At 39.5% G+C, this 18,126-nt stretch overlaps 2 protein-coding genes across 4 annotated transcripts in view; both read right to left on the bottom strand.

Annotated features, from left to right (window-relative positions):
- The window catches only part of ASPM (assembly factor for spindle microtubules), a 64,152-nt gene extending 59,174 nt beyond the window's left edge, over positions 1 to 4,978 (bottom strand). For all 3 annotated transcript variants that reach the window (XM_037004711.2, XM_073217225.1, XM_073217226.1), the window contains exons 1-3: positions 4,603 to 4,978; positions 2,816 to 2,959; positions 1,204 to 2,683 (exon numbers count right to left, since the gene is read on the bottom strand). In XM_037004711.2, coding sequence (XP_036860606.2) covers positions 1,204 to 2,683; positions 2,816 to 2,959; positions 4,603 to 4,842 — 1,864 coding nt within the window. In that variant the 5' untranslated portion in view covers positions 4,843 to 4,978. The remainder of the gene's footprint in view (positions 1 to 1,203; positions 2,684 to 2,815; positions 2,960 to 4,602) is intronic.
- A 6,011-nt stretch (positions 4,979 to 10,989) lies between these two features.
- Positions 10,990 to 18,126, bottom strand: part of ZBTB41 (zinc finger and BTB domain containing 41) — a 52,306-nt gene continuing 45,169 nt past the window's right edge. Inside the window, exon 11 of the mRNA XM_073217224.1 lies at positions 10,990 to 17,120. Within this exon, the coding sequence (XP_073073325.1) occupies positions 16,486 to 17,120 (635 nt within the window). The 3' untranslated portion in view covers positions 10,990 to 16,485. The remainder of the gene's footprint in view (positions 17,121 to 18,126) is intronic.

Below are 18,126 nucleotides of genomic sequence, written 5' to 3'. Positions count from 1 at the left end.
CAGGCAGGCTGGAACAAAACCAGGGCCCTGGAAGCATCTTCTGTGAGGGTTTTGAAGTGAAGTTGTCAGTGGTACTTGGAGAAGCACCATGCGCCCAGTGTAAACTCAAGAGGAATCTCTCCTGGAACAGGAGTATGTGTGGCACAGTATGTAATAAGCTGCTAGCTGCTTTGTTGTGGGGTTTTTTTTTCCACTTGTTTTTAAGGAAGAAAGGAGAAATGATTCTGGAAGTAGGTGTGAAAAGTAAGCCCGTCCACTAACCCACCACAGGGACCCCAGGGTGAGAGGACTGGAGAAAACAGATACAGCCTGAGAGGGTCGCAATGAGAGCAGTGTTTCCAGGGGAGAGCCAGGTGTCAGCAAGGTGACAAAATGAGGGGGTATTTACAAAAGATAACTTGCTAATGAAGGGCAGTCAGTCCAGAGTGCAAAGGCATTTTTAACAACTGGAGAGAGAGAAAATGGTCCAAATTAGGAGATGTTCAAATAGAAATGAGATAAAATACAGATGTCTGATATTTCCTAGGAGTCCCTGGGTTCTCTTAAATGGTATGTTCAATAGCTAGTGTGGCTTGTTTTCCTGCCTGACCTTGACTGTCATGAGGTAACATGGTTAAAAGGGCACAATGGGATTAGTCCTGTTTTCCAGGCACACAGGGGTGGTAAGGCTGTGAGTGGGAGAAAGGAGAAATGAGGCTTTCACCACAAGAAAGCACAGCTCTGGGCCCTATCTTCATTCTAATCTGTGGCCAGGGAAAAGCCGAGGGAGAACGGTGTCTCCAGGAGCACAGGGTGAGCAAAGGCCTCATCCACATCTTCTCAGACGGCACTATGGGATCCTGGCATGTCCCTGAGTTTTCCAGTCAGGGCCTGGACTATGGTGAGGCAGATAAAGTTCTCACCCTGTGCAGGAAACAGGGGGGTGCCAAAGAATGCAGTAATCAAGAGAGGTATTTCAATGCAACTTTTTTGAAAAAATCAAAATTAATGTAGAAAAATCATGATGAATATCAGTTTAAAAACAAGATCACAACTATTTCAGAATTCAGCCCCACACATTTGCACCAACTTCCACTAAGCAAATTGTAAATAAAAAGTACAAGTTAATTTAAGCTCATCAACAGAAATTTTACTTAAAGAGACCCCAGAATATCTGACCCATACAGGCGTGATTTCATTAAAGATTTTATAAGCAAGACTCACCAGTTTTCTTCTTCCAGTTTAATTTTTCTCTGTTGCTGATGCGATTGGAGATGGGTGCTATCACCTTTGTTTTTTTAACAACTGATATTTTAGACTCCACAGGAGAAAAATGGATTCTTTTGATTTGTCGTCCTTCTGTATGCTCTGTGACTATAATGGCCACATTTGCATCTTTTGTGCTTCCCTCACTCTTTCTTTTATGAGCAACAAATGCTGTCTTGGAGGAAGAAGTTACTACATTTTTCAGATGCTTACATTCAGTTACTACTGGATCTATAACTGGAAGATGAGAATGAAAAGCTTCTCTCTCTTTTTGATCATCTGTTACTTTTTTACAATCACCTACTATGCTGCTGAGACATCTTTTCACCCCTGTTTTATTAGTCTCAGCTGGGTTTTCTCTGGTGCGGGTGAGCTTCCTTTTGGTGACAGTGGCTGAAAGTACTGGGCGTCTCTTGAATTGTCTGTCCTGGCTGTAACCAGAAATACCCTGAACTGAAGAAAATTTAGGCTGACTTTGTTTTGTAAAACTGTAACAATTTGACTTCCTTTCTATGGCTTTGGGTTCTTCAAAAATAGCTTTGGGAGATTTTGAACTCTGACAATCAGGAACACAAGGTAAAACAATTTTTCTCTGATCCAGAGGACACTGTGGGGTCTGAGAATTTTCTTGCGATAATGGTGATAATTTACATGTTTGCTGAGATATACATATATATGCCACGTTATCTTTTACAAATTGATTTGGGGATATAATTGGATTAATTGACTCTGATTCTAGATTCTGATTTACTCTGTAATTTTCATTTATGAAGGAATCTGGACTTAAAATTGTTCGATAAATTTCACATACGGTTTTTGATTCCAAATGCACAGGCCTTGAATTATCTTTCATAAACATATCTGATGAAAGACATGTCACTAATTCTAGTTCATTATTATTTACATGGCTATTATTTACAAAGGAATCTGGACTTAAAAAATTTCCTTGGCTGTGTGTAATGTTCAAAGTTGAAGAACAGTTTGGGGTAAGAATGAGTTTACTATTCTCTTCAGCTTGGCCATCATTATTATTTATGGAGTTAAAGGAAGTTTCAGTTATGACTTTCTCATTAAAATCTTTCCAAACGTTGGCACCTTCTACCTTCAGTAGTTCCCCGCTTTCAGATGTATGAAGAGATGTGTGGGTAGTAGATCCATGTACAGAAAGTGGCAAGGAGCAGTCACCATGGCATTCTCTGAAAGTGGGACTGATAGGGGATATGGGTATTTTATTTTCCCCAAGGCTTAAAGAATCGTTCCCTGTTGGGGAACAGCCTCCATTCACAGCCAAATTTTCACAGGCTTGTAGTGGGCTCCTAATTCTGTCAACTTTTTGGGAAACACTGAATGTTTTATTAACATTCTGAATACTTGAAATCCTCTTGTTATGACTTGAAGCAGAAACTTTCTTCCTATTAATGGTATCCCAAAGACTCCTCTGAAAAAATAAGCAAAACATTCAGAGTCTGTTGATAGTTATTGAATATTGCCTTTAATTAAGCAGTATTATGTATGCTACTTCAAGACTTACCAAATAATTTTCACATATTGAATGACTAAAACATATTACCTTTTTCTTTTTCTTTTCTTCTGCATTTCCTAGTAATACAACTTGATGCTTCAGAATATCATTTACAAGAAATGTCACAATCTCTCTTACTCGGCCTTCTTTTAATGGTGTCCAGTTAACAGAAATAACAATTTTCTCTTCAGGCTATAATCAAGAGAACACATTTTAAATGATTACAACAGCAGTAATGTATAATAACTAACCAAAATGCATCATGTACAACTTAGAATAGTGTAGAGGATTAATAACTGCTAGTCACCAATACTTTATACCCTAGTAACATTTAATAAGTGAAATAAAATTTCCACCCCTATTTCATCATTAGGAAAAAAGCCACTAGTAATAACAAGAGTCACAATTAAAATTATGATAAAATCTTAATTGTGTGTGAAAGCAATGGAACATTCTACAAATCACTTTATTTTAGTTTAGTGGTTTAAAAAATTTGTTGATGTCTTTCTACTCCTTTAAAATATGTATAGTACTTCTATTTCAAATATAATGGCCTCTCACTTTGAAGACTTTTGAAAAAAGAAATCTAAAGGTGATCAACTAAACTCCTTGTTCACCAGTCTTCTGTAGCCCACATCACCATCACTGGTATTTGTTAGACACTTACTGTGCTCCAGGAAGTTTCAGGAACCTTACGTAACTAGTTTAACCCCCTCACCCCCAGGAAGCAGGTGCTGCCATTATGTACATTTTCAGATGAAGTCATCAAGGCCCAGAAACTTTCAGTAAGTATTTTGCCAAAGTCATAACTGCTAGTAATTAGAACCCAGGCAGTCTGACTCCAGAGTCCAGACTTGAACATCCATACCCTGGAGCCTGGCAAGAATTTGCCAGATGCAAAGCCTGCCAAGACACAACAAGCCCCGTGGCTGTTGCTTTTCAGGGGGAAAAGACAAGTTTGCTTGGAGCAGAAAAAGTAGACGTCATGAACAACTGGTTCCAAAAAACAGGAATAGTGAAATTTTATTCTACATAGCAACAAAAACATACAATAAAACAACTTTAGTTCCATTTAACAAAAAGGAGTAAATAAAGGTATGTAGATGGGAAAGAATCCGTGGCTGAACCCCGCTTGCGCACGGGCAGAGGAGCCCCTCGGTGCCTCCTTCGGCCTCGGCCGGGCTCCCTGGGCCAGCGGCTTATTCTCGGGCCCTCGGAAAGCCCGCAGCGGGCAAACGAACACGTGAGTTGGTAACACGAACGGGAGCTTTACTTTGGCCAGTGCAATGCACAAAGTTACCCAGGAAGTTCTTGAAACAACATTTTTTAAATTACATTTGATTCACCATGAAAACTACGCTACAGCAAAGAGAAAAAAATCAAATATCAAAATGCGCGTACACACCACACAGGCCTGTCGAAAACAGCCCCGACAAGTGCCTTTGTTTTCTGCTGGAGGCTTTCATCCGAGGCTGCTCAGCAGAGTGGGCGGCGGCGTGGAGCCGCGCGGCCGTTTCTCGAGACGCAGGCGACCACGCTCGCACCCAGGCGGCGGCGCGACCAGGCTGCACGAGGAGGCGGCCTCGGCAGCCCCGAACGGCAGCAGGTCGGGAAGGGCGCTTCGCGCTGGGATGCCGCTCGCTACTTCAGACCGGCAGGCCCCCCAGGGCACCCGAGACCCTCACGACTGCGTCTGCTCCGAGCGTCGCCCCCGCGGCCGCGCCCCGGCCCACGCCCGGCGAGCGCGGGAACGTCGCTCCGGGTCCCGTCGGCCCGTGCCTGCACGCCCAGGAGGGGAGGGAGAGCGCGCAGACCCCGGCGGCCCGGCGACTCACCTGCATCTCGAAGGCGCGCGGCGCCACGCTGAAGCCGCGGTCGGCCGCCGGGATGCGGGACACCCTCACTTCCACCGCCTCGGCGTTCGGGTTGTGCAGGGCCAGCGGCAGCGTGCGCGACGCCCCCAGGAGCACATCCCCGAAGCAGAGAAACGGCGCCCTACAGAAGTGGCCGAGGGACAGGACGGGCGGCCCGGCCGGCTCCTCCGGGTGGCCTCGCCCCGCGCGCCGGGTCGCCATGGCGGCCTCGGCAGCGGCACAGTGCGCCCCGTGCGAGAGCCGCCGTGTCCCCTCAGACCAGACGGAGGCCGTGGGGGCGAAGCAGGTCTTTCTCTTCCGTCGCCGACACCCCGCGAAAGACACAAACCACACAAGCTGGCGGACTCAACAGACAAGCGAAGCCAGAGTGGGTAGCCCTTGGCCACGTTTAAACTTGCCGCCTCCACCAATGGGCAGCCAGGGCACCGCCCACCGCTCCCCAGGGCCAATCAGTGAGCAACAGCGGCTGGCCAATAGGACGAGAGCGCCTTATTTAAAATACGGCTCTGGCCGTCCGCAGCGCGCCGAAAGGGTGGGACCACGGTCCCACTTCACCTTCAAGCCCTCCACCCGCAAGGCCGCCGAACCCCCAGGCGCCCTCCAGCACCCCCGAGCCCTCCGCCCCCGGCCACTGCCCCAGGCCCCACAGCCCAGCGGCTGGAGTGACGTTGGCCTCTCAGTTTTGGGAACCGACTGGGCGCGGAAGGCAGGAGCGCCAACAGCGTCTCCCCGGGCAGCGCGCGGTTCCCGCGGTCGCCCGGCGCAGCCTTGAGCCATACAGCTCAGCAGGCATGAGCCGGCTCTGGTCCTCCCTCAGCCTGTGCACCGCCCACGATCGGGTCCTGGGTCGGATGGGAAGAAAACGGAGAAAGTTCACCCGTGGTGGGTGTGGGTGGGCGTGCCTGCGTCAGCTCGGGTGTCCGCGCTGGTTCCCGCCTCGGGACACTGGGAGCGAAGCTCTAGGACAAACGACACCCGATTCCCAGTAGTTCATAATCGGTGGTTTTACAGGCGTCTTGGGTTTTAATGCCTTGCTGGGTAGCCTCTTTCCTCAGGGACCGCATTCCTTTCACGGTGAACTCATTAACGAAGTGGCCGTGGCAGCAAGGATGGAGGCCACCAAGGAGCTTGAACACAGCCCCCTGCTTATATGCCAGTGGTCTTGCCCAACTATTGCCCCACTCGCCAGGGGGCCCAGCCAGCCATCTGTGGCTACTGAGTACATGAAGCTCTTTCTATCATGAAAGAGGCATATTTCCTCTCTTGCATAGACACATTTTCTGAGGACGGACTACCTGTCCCCACTATCCATGCACCTAGAACCAAGGAATCTGTGATGGCTTTCAAAGTGTGTCCCAAAATTTTTTGCCAGTTCTCTTCAAGAGCAGACGCTTAATTTGTGCTCCTTGAGTGGCGTGGGCTTAATGACACACGATGGCAGATTCACTTCCTAGATTAGGCTATAAAAAGACAGCAGCTTAAATCCTGGCTACTCTTCTTTATTTCGTGGCGGGAAGCTGTGTGTCTAGGCAGGCCTGTGGAGAGGCCATGTGGTGACAAACCGAGGACAACGTCCCCACAAGGAGCTGGGAATGAAAGCCTTCTTCAGCCCAGCCTCCAGAGACTGCAGTGCGTATCACCACTTCATGAGATCCTGAGCCAGAACAGCCCAGCTAAGCCACTCCGATTCCTGACCCACGGACCTGTGAGGCAATCGATGTCTGTTGTTCTAAGCCACGAAATCTGCTATAACTTGTTACACAGCAATTAAGGATCCCAAACAATACTGCCTTCGATGGGAAGATCTCTGAGCAGAAATGGGCTCCTGTCCACACTTTACTGGTCTTGTAACACTCAGATAAAGCTGCCTGCTGAAGGTTTAGTTATGGTACTAGATGGAGGTAACAGCTTGCAAGGTTGAGCAGGGCCTGGCCTGTAACACACATATTCCTTAAACCATCAACAGTCTCCTCCACGACCAAGTGTAGTTCTGGGAATGAGGGATAGGAATGAGAGTGGCCCTCTCACTGTCACACAGAATAACTCTTTAATGGACGTTGGCTACATGAACTCTAGCTTATGAGAAAATGTAAACAAATGCACCCCAAGATACATGGCTTTCCACTTGCTATGGTTTTGGCACTCACTTTTGTTTTTTTGGATATCATTAATCTACAATTACATGAGGAACATTATGTTTACTAGGCTCCCCTCTTCAGCAAGACACCCCTACAAACCCCATTACAGACACTGTCCATCAGCCTAGTAGGATACTGTAGAGTCACTACTTGTCTTTTCTGTGTTGCACAGCCCTCCCCATGCCTCCCCCAGATTATACATGCTAATCATAATGCCCCCTTTCTTTTTCCCCACCCTTATCCCTCCCTTCCCACCCATCCTCCCCAGTTCCTTTCACTTTGGTAACTGTTAGTCCATTCTTGGGTTCTGTGAGTATTCTGCTGTTTTGTTCCTTCAGTTTTTTTCTTTTTCTTATACTTCACAGATGAGTGAAATCATATGATACTTGTCTTTCTCCACCTTATTTCACTGAGCATAATACCCTCTGGCTCCATCCATGTTGTTGCAAATGGTAGGATTTGCTTTCTTCTTATGGCTGAATAATATTCCATCGTGTATATGTACCACATCTTCTTTATCCATTCATCTACTGATGGACACTTAGGTTGCTTCCATATCTTGGCTATTGTAAATAGTGCTGCGATAAACATAGGGGTACATCTGTCTTTTTCAAACTGGGCTGCTGTATTCTTAGGGTAAATTCCTAGAAGTGGAATTCCTGGGTCAAACAGTATTTCTATTTTGAGCTTTTTGAGGAACCTCCATACAGCTTTCCACAATGGTTGAACTAATTTACATTCCCACGAGCAGTGTAGGAGGGTTCCCCTTTCTCCACAACCTCACCAACATTTGTTGTTGTTTGTCTTTTGGATGGTGGTGATCCTTACTGGTGTGAGGTGATATCTCATTGTGGTTTTAATTTGCATTTCTCTGATGACTAGCGATATGAAACATCTATTCATGTGTCTGTTGGCCATCTGAATTTCTTCTTAGGAGAACTGTCTGTTCATCTCCTCTGCCCATTTTCTAATTGGATTATTTGTTTTTTGTTTGTTGAGGTGCATGAGCTCTTTATATATTTTGGATGTCAATTCTTTATCAGATCTGTCATTTCTGAATATATTCTCCCATACTGTAGGATACCTTTTTTTTCTATTGATGATGTCCTTTGCTGTACAGAAGCTTTTCAGCTTGATATAGTCCCACTTGTTCATTTTTGCTTTTGTTTTCCTTGCCTGGGGAGATATGTTCATGAAGTCGCTCATGTTTATGTCCAAGAGATTTTTGCCTATGTTTTTTTCTCAGAGTTTTATGGTATCATGACTTACATTCAGGTCTTTGATCCATTTTGAATTTATTTTTGTGTATGGGGTTAGACAATAACCCAGTTTTGTCAACACCAACTGTTGAAGAGACTGTCATTTCCCCATTGTATGTCCATGGCTCCTTTATCGTATATGAATTGAATACATATGTTTGGGTTAATGTCTGGAGTCTTTATTCTGCTCCACTGGTCTGTGGGTCTGTTCTTGTGCCAGTACCAAATTGTCTTGATTACTGTGGCTTTGTAGTAGAGCTTGAAGTTGGGGAGTGAGATCCCCCCCACTTTATTCTTCCTTCTCAGGATTGCATTGGCTATTCGGGGTCTTTGAAGGTTCCATATGAATTTTTGAACTATTTGTTCCAGTTCATTGAAGAATGCTGTTGGTAATTTGATAGGGATTGCATCGAATTTGTATATTGCTTTGGGCAGGATGGCCATTTTGACGATATTAATTCTTCCTAGCCAGGAGCATGGGATGAGTTTCCATTTGTTAGTAACCTCTTTAATTTCTCTTAAAAGAGTGTCTTGTAGTTTTCAGGGTATAGGTTTTTCACTTCCTTGGTTAGGTTTATTCCTAGGAATTTTATTCTTTTTGATGCAATTGTGAATGGAATTGTTTTCCTGATTTCTCTTTCTATTAGTTCATTGTTAGTATATAGGAAAGCCACATATTTCTGTGTATTAATTTTGTATCCTGCAACTTTGCTGAATTCCGATATTCTAGTAGTTTTGGAGTGGAGTCTTTAGGGTTTTTTATGTACAATATCATGTCATCTGCAAATAGTGACAGTTTAACTTCTTCTTTACCAATCTGGATTCCTTGTATTTCTTTGTTTTGTCTGATTGCCGTGGCTAGGACCTCCAGTACTATGTTGAGTAACAGTGGGGAGAGTGGGCATCCCTGTCTTGTTCCCGATCGCAGAGGAAAAGCTTTCAGCTTCTCGCTGGTTAAGTATGATGTTGGCTGTGGGTTTATGATATATGGCCTTTATTATGTTGAGGTACTTGCCCTCTATGCCCATTTTGTTAAGAGTTTTTATCATGAATGGATGTTGAATTTTGTCAAAAGCTTTTTCAGCATCTATGGAGATGACCATGTGGTTTTTGGCCTTTGTTTTGCTGATGTGGTGGATGATGTTGATGGATTTTCTAATGTTTACCATCCTTGCATCCCTGGGGTGATTCCCACTTGATCATGATGGATCATCTTTTTGATGTATTTTTGAATTCGGTTTGCTAATATTTTGTTGAGTATTTTTGCATCCACGTTCATCAGGGATATTGGTCTCTAATTTTCTTTTTTAGTGGGGTCTTCGCCTGGTTTTGGTATTAGGGTGATGTTGGCTTCATACAATGAGTTTTGGAGTATTCCCTCCTCTTCTACTTTTTGGAAAACTTTAAGGAGAATGGGTATTATGTCTTCCCTGTATGTCTGATAAAATTCCAAGGTAAATCCATCTGGCCCCTGGGTTTTGTTCTTGGGTAGTTTTTTGATTACCGCTTCAATTTCGTTGCTGGGAATTGGTTTGTTTAGATTTTGTGTTTCTTCCTTGGTCAGTCTTGGAAGGTTGTATTTTTCTAGGAAGTTGTCCATTTCTTGTAGGTTTTCCAGCTTGTTAGCATATAGATTTTCATAGTATTCTCTAATAATTCTTTGTATTTCTGTGGGGTCTGTCGTGATTTTTCCTTTCTCATTTCTGATTCTGTTGATGTGTGTTGATTCTCTTTTTCTCTTAATAAGTCTGGTAGAGGTTTATCTATTTTGTTTATTTTTTCAAAGAACCAGCTCTTGGTTTCATTGATTTTTTTTCTATTGTTTTATTCTTATTTTATTTATTTCTTCCCTGATCTTTATTATGTCTTTCCTTCTGCTGACTTTAGGCCTCATTTGTTCTTCTTTTTCCAATTTTGATAATTGTGACTTTAGACTATTCATTTGGGATAGTTCTTCCTTCTTTAAATATGCCTGGATTGCTATATACTTTCCTCTTAAAACTGCTTTTGCTGCATCCCACAAAAGTTGGGGCTTTTTGTTGTTGTTGTCATTTGTTTCCATATATTGCTTGATCTATTTTAATTTGGTTGTTGATCCATTGATTATTTAGGAGCATGTTAAGCCTCCATGTGTTTGTGAGCCTTTTTGCTTTCTTTGTACAATTGATTTCTAGTTTTATACCTTTGTGATCTGAGAAGTTGATTGGTAGAATTTCAGTCTTCTTGAATTTACTGATGCTCTTTTTGTGGCCTAGTATGTGGTCTATTCTGGAGAATGTTCCATGTGCGCTTGAGAAGAATGTATATCCTGTTGCTTTTGGGTGTAGAGTTCTATAGATGTCTATTAGGTCCATCTGTTCTAGTGTGTTGTTCAGTGCCTCTGTGTCCTTACTTATTTTCTGTCTGGTGAATCTGTCCTTTGGAGTGAGTGGTGTGTTGAAGTTTCCTAAAATGAATGCATTGGATTCTATTTCCTCCCTTAATTCTGTTAGTATTTGTTTCACATATGCTGGTGCTCCTGTATTGGGAGCATATGTTTATGATGGTTATATCCTCTTGTTGGACTATAATGTCCTTCTTTATCATTATGTAATGTCCTTCTTTATCTCTTGTTCCTTTATTTGTTTTGAAGTCTATTTTGTCTGATACTAGTACTGCAACACCTGCTTTTTTCTCCCTGTTGTTTGCATGAAGTATCTTTTTCCATCCCTTGACTTTTAGTCTGTGCATGTCTTTGGGTTTGAGGTGAGTCTCTTGTAAGCAGCATATAGATGGGTCTTGCTTTTTTATCCATTCTATTACTCTGTGTCTTTTGATTGGTGCATTCAGTCCATTTACATTTAGGGTAATTATTGAAAGATATGTACTTATTTGGCACTCACTTTTAAGGACACATGCAGAGCACTACATTCCCATGCTGTGAACACGTGCTCAATAAAACCTAGATATGCTTTATTTGGACCAAAGAACTTCTTATTTATTTTAAATATCAAAATAACACAAACAACTAGTTCAATATACAATACACTTCCTAGTCTTTACAGAGAACTGAATTTTTCTAGACATTTGTACTTAAGAAACACAAGACAGCCAAAATATCTATAAACCTCACAAGATACTTCACACAATTGACAAAATAATTAAGTTTGATATTTTAGATTTTTCTTTGTAATTGCTTTTAAGTGTCCTTAATGATTAGAAACAAAACTTAGGATTTGAGACTGAAAACTAAGTTCAAAAGCATTTCCATTTTAATATACATCATAAATCCCCTTAATCAGAACATTTATTACATAACATGGAGCAGCAAATGCCCACCTCTGTACTCAGTTTTTGGCAGCCACACTCATCAACTGTGATACAGTTTAACCTATAGGGATAAGAAAAGTCTGATTGCTGAAAGGAGTAAAAATTTTTTAATTACACCACAGTACATTGTCCAACTTCAATGCAAGTAGGAATACAAAACAAAGAGGTGAAATAACAAGAAGGGTACATGCTCTTCATTTAAGAAATGTTTTAGGATCTCCCACAGTAATGCGGCAGTAAAGTACTCTTTACCTAACAATTTTAAAAAAAGGTGCGTCCACCTTCATATACTCTCTATTCTCTGAATATAATCCTTACTTTCTCGTTAATAACTGGCTACAGAGGCTAAATTTCAATTGTTTGGGGGTCTTTCAATAGTCACAGACTTAAGATCAAATCACAGCAAGTTGAAACATTAAAAGTAAACAAAACATAGGCACTCTACTGAAAATTTCTTTCATCTTCCACACAATCTAATACTATTAGTTCTATCTTAATGCTACTTCAAAGAGGCAGATCAGAAAGCATGCCAATATTTCAGGATAAAAATATCTTAAAGTAAAAATAATTTTAGAGGAAATAAGGGGATAATCCCCCCTCACTACCCCCCCCAAAAAAACCACCATAGAGTTTCCCAAGAGAGGAATGTGCAAAAGAAAGGAGACGATTTAAGGAAGAATTTTCTATACTTCCTAGAAATTTTTAGAAAATTGTCACATTTCCCATTAGTCACTCTAATAGCAAGTAACATTTACCCTATTACTATTTAAAGTTTAGAAATGCTCTGTTCCTTATTAAAGAATACATTTTTAGTCATTTTCAATTTGGCACTGAATTTCAGAATAATCCAAATACAACTTTAAAAGTCCTCATTTTTCTTGAGTTCATCAACTCAAGTTGCATGTCGGCTGGAACGGTGCTGCTCCTATGGGAAACTCATGTCAAACCACTTCTTGTTCACTTTTAGGCAAACAAATAAGAAGCCATTCAGTAAGCTGTGTGGTTGTAACTGATTACTTTTAAAAAGGGGGGTCGGTGAGAGGAGGCGGCAGAGAGGTGACACACTACTCATTTTATTTTATTTGTCTGGACACATCTAGACTGTGTCTAAGCATCCAGACACAGGCCTGGGAGCAGCTGCACAGTAACCATCAAGGACACAACAGAGGTTTACAAAGACAAAGACATATGTTCCCACCAGGACTCAGTGCCGATTTCCCTGTGTGAACAGAAAGCAGCCTAAGAAGTGCTGCCTGACCAGCAGGCGACACAAACACAAGACCCACAGCGACAAATCGAAGGCATTTATTACCAGCAGAATCAACTCTAGGCAGGAACACCACACTGAAAAGGCACAAAGCATTCAATACAGAACAGGACAGTCTGAAGGACACTGTGAAGAGCTAATGCTCCAAATCTGACTTTTCAACGATATATTAGAATGACCTGGTAGGAAGAAGACTCGGACTTACATCAGTTTGTGTTTTTAATTTGTTTGCAATTATAGAGTAAAAAGCAACAATGATAATTACATAATAGTCCTTATCTGTTTATAGTTATTCTGCAGAGATGTTTTGACACTTTCAAGGTTGACAGAGAATTATCAGTGTGTACCTATTTCATGACATCACTTAAAAGGAAGTCACTTAATAAAGCACCAGTTTAAGAACCTATTTTTGCTACTCCTCTTCTCTCCCAGCCGTCAATGACTAAATTACTTAAAAGTAAGCAAAGATTACGACCTCTACAGTTGTTGGTTATATCTTGCTGGCATGAAGAACAAATCCTAACTTAAATGGCATTTTAGGCTGCAAAAAATAGGTGGGGTTTCTTACAAAAATAACTTCAACTTGTCTTAAAAAAAATTCTAAGGCAAAAAATTATTTTGATAGTGTAGTGTAAAAAATAAGCTTGTTATTTTGCATTTAATAGTGTCCACTTAAAAGATAACATTCAATTAATGAAACTGAGGAAAACAATATTCTTACTTCTAACTGGTTTGTCAGTATGACTACTCCCAGAGTATTTCCTTCTGCTCTTATTTTTATACATATAAACACAAATACTCTTAGTATTCAAACTACTGATTTTTTAAAAAAATCCATAATCCTAGGACTTCAACTGTGCTTCTTTGGACAAATAGTTATTCAAACAACAAAGAATTCAAACTCTTTTAAACTATTTTAATACCTACTAGAAATCTTTGGTGCAGTTAAGTAAAAACTGATTCAGTTAACAAATTTCTACCCTTGTTAAATTATTCAATATGCATATTAAGTGCTAACTGCTATCAGCTAAAAATTAATTTAAGACAATAAATTATGCTCATAAAATAAAAAAAATCTGTATAAGGTCAAACCTAGTTGAGAGATTCAAAAACTTAACTAGAGTTACAGAATTAATGGAATTTAGAGTTAATGGAATATTTGTCCAAAATATTCCAAATCAAAAATTACAAAAGGTTAACTGAAAAGAATAGGCCTCATTTCCTATTTTTTGTGCCAACTTCAAAAACTTATATACATTCAGTTTGTCCAAATGCATGAGGTTTTCACAAAATTGCTTATATTCTAATTAGGAAATTAGAGGCAGCAGAAAATGTTTGTTCACCCACTGAGACTATTTCTCAAAGAATTACACTATCTACCCCCAGACTGTTTAAGATTACATGAGAAAATGTAGTGCTTGGCACATAGCAAGCATTCATTAATGCTAGCTCTCTTTACCTGTTAGTAGCTCTGCCACTTAGTAATGATGTGGGCTTAATCTACTGAGTCCTTTATCTTAACCTCAGATTCTTTCTCTCTAAAATGGGAATACAGCATGTCCTTTCTGTTTCAGAGCTGTTATGAAGTATAAATGAGATAACTGTGAAAGCATTTTATAAAATAGTAAATCACCATTCAAGTTTAAGTTATCTACAATAACTGAATATTATTTCTTTTCATATAAGAGATGCATTCCAGAAAAGTTCTATACTGTAAACAAATTCCTACAATCAAACCATATATTTAAAGCATTAGGAAATTATTATTTAAAAGAACTCTAAAGTAAATACCTTCAAAAAGCCAAGTATTCTTTCCAATGTGAAAATGCAATCCCCACTATTCTGCTACCAAACACACACCAACGCACACACACACACATGCCACCTGCCTTTCTCTAAGTCCAAGCTTCCCTACATTGGCTTATAGGTAAGGCAGGGTACATGTTTAGGTATGACTTCTTTTTGTTATGCTAAGTTTTCATTTAAAAGTCTTGTTGGTCTTTATGATAGAAGTCATAAAGATATGTATTTCTTCAAGTCAATTTGAAAGACTAACAGACTAATAGTACCTCATATAGTCAAGTTCAATCATGTAAGTACCCAAATACCTTTCCACACGAAAGTAAGAATACCTTAAAAAGTAGAATTAATAGATTTATTGTATCTACTGGTTCTAGGATAATTACAACCAAACCTTGATAACTGAGGCAAAAACTCAGGTTGGTTTTATTCTTTATATAAGCTACTTTGGTTAACTGCCTCAATAATCAACATTTTTTTCTACTACTATAGTGAATGTTCTTGTAACGTACCTTCATTTCTTAAGTGCTTCAGCAAACAAATTTCTCCATTTTTAAGTGGTTAAATTTTACTCACTAAAATTTATTTTGTTTGTGATTTTCTTCACAAGGGCTGGGCCAGAATTTACTGTTTACACAAAAAAAGTGCTTAAAAGCAATTAGGAGTGTAAATAAAACTGAAACAGAAAACTCTTAAAACTGCTATTTTCTAGTAATTTACATACAGATGACATGCTAACCCTAAACCAACCTGCCTAGTCTAACCCTTCAAGCACCTCTACTAGGGAACATATCCTAGTTTAAGTTTAAGTTGACTTGAAATAAGGAAAGTGCATGACTTTAAAGATATTTTATAATTTTGACTTTTTCCTCAATTAATTTTTTATAAGGGAGGCTCTGCTGTAACTACTTTTTTCTTTCACCAAGTCCTCAATTTTTGTCTCATACAAAAATAAAATCAAGGATAATTACAGACAGTAAGCTTATGCAAAAAGCAAAAATAAAGATTTAGATTACATGTAAATCTGTATACAAGTAGTGGTTCCCTTTAAAGTAAAAAGCATTAAGCTTAGTTAGACAAGAATTTTGTAATTTATTTGGCACCTTTTCTAACAATTATATATGAAATACCTAAGTTCTATTTCCAGAGTTTTAGTTAGCCAAGGTAAATTAGACCAAAAGTAGCTGGTTAATTAAATTTAAATAGTTGTAACTGCCCCTCCCTTAGTGAGATGAATATATATGCTATGATATATTGTTAATGTTTCTGAAATCAATGGCAAAATATAAAAGGTGAACTTACCTTGATAGTACATAGTTAAAACTCATATTTTGCTTTTGACACATTTTTAACTGTAAATTTAATGCCTAGATCTGTATATGCCTTTCTTATTCATAACAAAGCACAGACAAAAGCCTATCGTCTGGATAATTATTTCAATTCTACACTTCATTTAAGAGGCTAATCTTACATTAGTTATGCTTCTGGCTTTACGTTTGTCAAAATCAAAGATGATGATAACCTGAAATTATGGTTAGATGGAAAAAAACATATCCAAGATTTTCTTGTAAATTCAAATTCCTAATTCCTTTTTTAAAAAATCTGGAAGAAATAATAATGAATCTTCAGTTAGGATAAAGAAGAGTGGCAATTATCAGTATAGTCATATTCCTTATTAAAGGCTACATGGTCCTTAAACTTATTTGTAAGATAGGGAAAGAAGAAAAGAGAAACAAGACTAAAGAATAAAATTTCCACTGATGATTTTAAAAAAAAGCCTTATAATGTCAACAGCTAATAATTTTGAAGTTTGAGAAACCATTAAAAAATTAGTACTAATCTTTAAAAACCACAAAAACGTTCACTTCAAATATTATACCTCAAAATATGTCCAAATAGTCACATGTTCAGTAAACAGAGACATTTTTTCTTGATTTGAAGCAGTTCTAAGGATTTGAGAAACTAGGGAAAATGAGAAAATAGCAGCCCTACCAATTTAATAGAGCCTACAGACTCTAGGCTACCATGAGCGCACGACCACTGAAAAAGTCTGTGGAATGTTTACATTGCCTCAGGAATGCTGCTCACTGGCAGTGCTATCCAGACCCAGCAATGCCCCAAGGTACGACTGTTCTCTAGGGCCTAGCATTTGTTCAGGTCGGACCGGATGAACTATATTTGCAGGCTGAGGAGTCAGAGTGTACTTTTCCAGAAATGCTAGATCCGCTGCTCGGGGATAGTCGGCTGACTGTGGTTGTGGCGACAGTAGCTCGTGAGAAGACGGGGGGAGCGTGGTGGTGTGACGCACCAGGTCGCTCTGCGTGTGAGGCATCTGAACTGGAACCAGCGTTACTGGAACACATACTTCAGCAGACACGTTCTGTAGCATAGCCTTGGCTTCTGACTCATAGACTTTGGGCTGGTCCATATACTGTTTTGTTTCTGTTTGAAAGATCTTGTCATCAGATGGGTACTCTACTGGCAAGGACACAAGTTTTTCCTCAGAAGTACTGAGAGGGTCGTCCAGAGACTTTATGCCATGAACATGGTCAATGTGGTATTTCAGCTTGTCTTTCCGCTTAAATGTTGCATTACAGTGCTGACAGTTGAAGGGTCGAGCATCAGAATGAATAACCAGGTGTTTTGTTAATGTTTTCTTAATTCTAAAAGACTGATTGCAAATTTGACACTTGTATGGTTTTTCACCTGTATAAACAAAAATGAAATAATAAAAATGCACTCACTTGGTAAGACAATGATCTCAAATAGCAAATTTCCATGTGAATTCTTAGAAGAACTTAACAACAAAAGCAGTAATAAATAATATATGCTACCACAAAACAGAGACAGTATAGTTGGCTGGTAAAGAGTGGGCTCAAACACCAGCAATTGTTGTTTTATATCCTTTTACTCTTAAGTGTTGTTTTATATCCTTTTACTCTTAAAAGTAGACTCCTACTGAAAAGTTGTATCTGCAAAAAAATTATAAAAAACATGATTATGAAATATTGAAAGTTTTTCCCTGGAGATTGGAAATAAGACAAAGATGTCCACCACTGCTATTCTTATTCATACATGATTAGTGGTGGTAACATCAACAAAAGGAATAAGTCCAGAGAAGGAGAGAGAGAAAGAAAGATAACAAGGATTTTAAAAGAGAGAAATAAAACTGTCATTATTAACAGATGACCAGTTGGTGTGCTTAGAAAATTCAAAAATAGCTATAGATGAACTATAAAAACTAATGAGAACTTAGCAAAACCGCTGACTAAAAAGTCATATATAAATTCAGTTGCATTTCCATATATCAGAAACAAAAAATAAAGTTTTAAAAATACAGTTTACAATTTTGTATAAAATCATCAAATACCGAGGTATAGATATAATGAAAGATCTGCATGATATCTACACTAAAAACTATAAAATGTCTTTGAGAGAAATTTGGAAAGACAAATTAACAGAGGGATATACTGTGTTCACGGCTTGGATGATTCAATATTATAAAGATAATCAACTAAAAAATTGAAGATTCAATGACATTTTAACAAAATTTCAGGAGGTATTTGGGTTTAGAAATTAATAAGCTGTTTCTAAATGTATATGAAAACACAAAGGAACAATAATAATAAAGATACTGAAAAAGAACAAAGTGATGACTTATACCAGCAGGAATCAAAAGCCACAGTAATTTAAATGGTATAGTAATTGTGCA

This window comes from Manis javanica, chromosome 11 (genome assembly GCF_040802235.1).
Source record: "Manis javanica isolate MJ-LG chromosome 11, MJ_LKY, whole genome shotgun sequence".
Lineage (NCBI taxonomy): Eukaryota > Metazoa > Chordata > Mammalia > Pholidota > Manidae > Manis > Manis javanica.
Note: the sequence above shows the minus strand (reverse complement) of the source record. Positions and strands in the feature narration are given on the sequence as shown.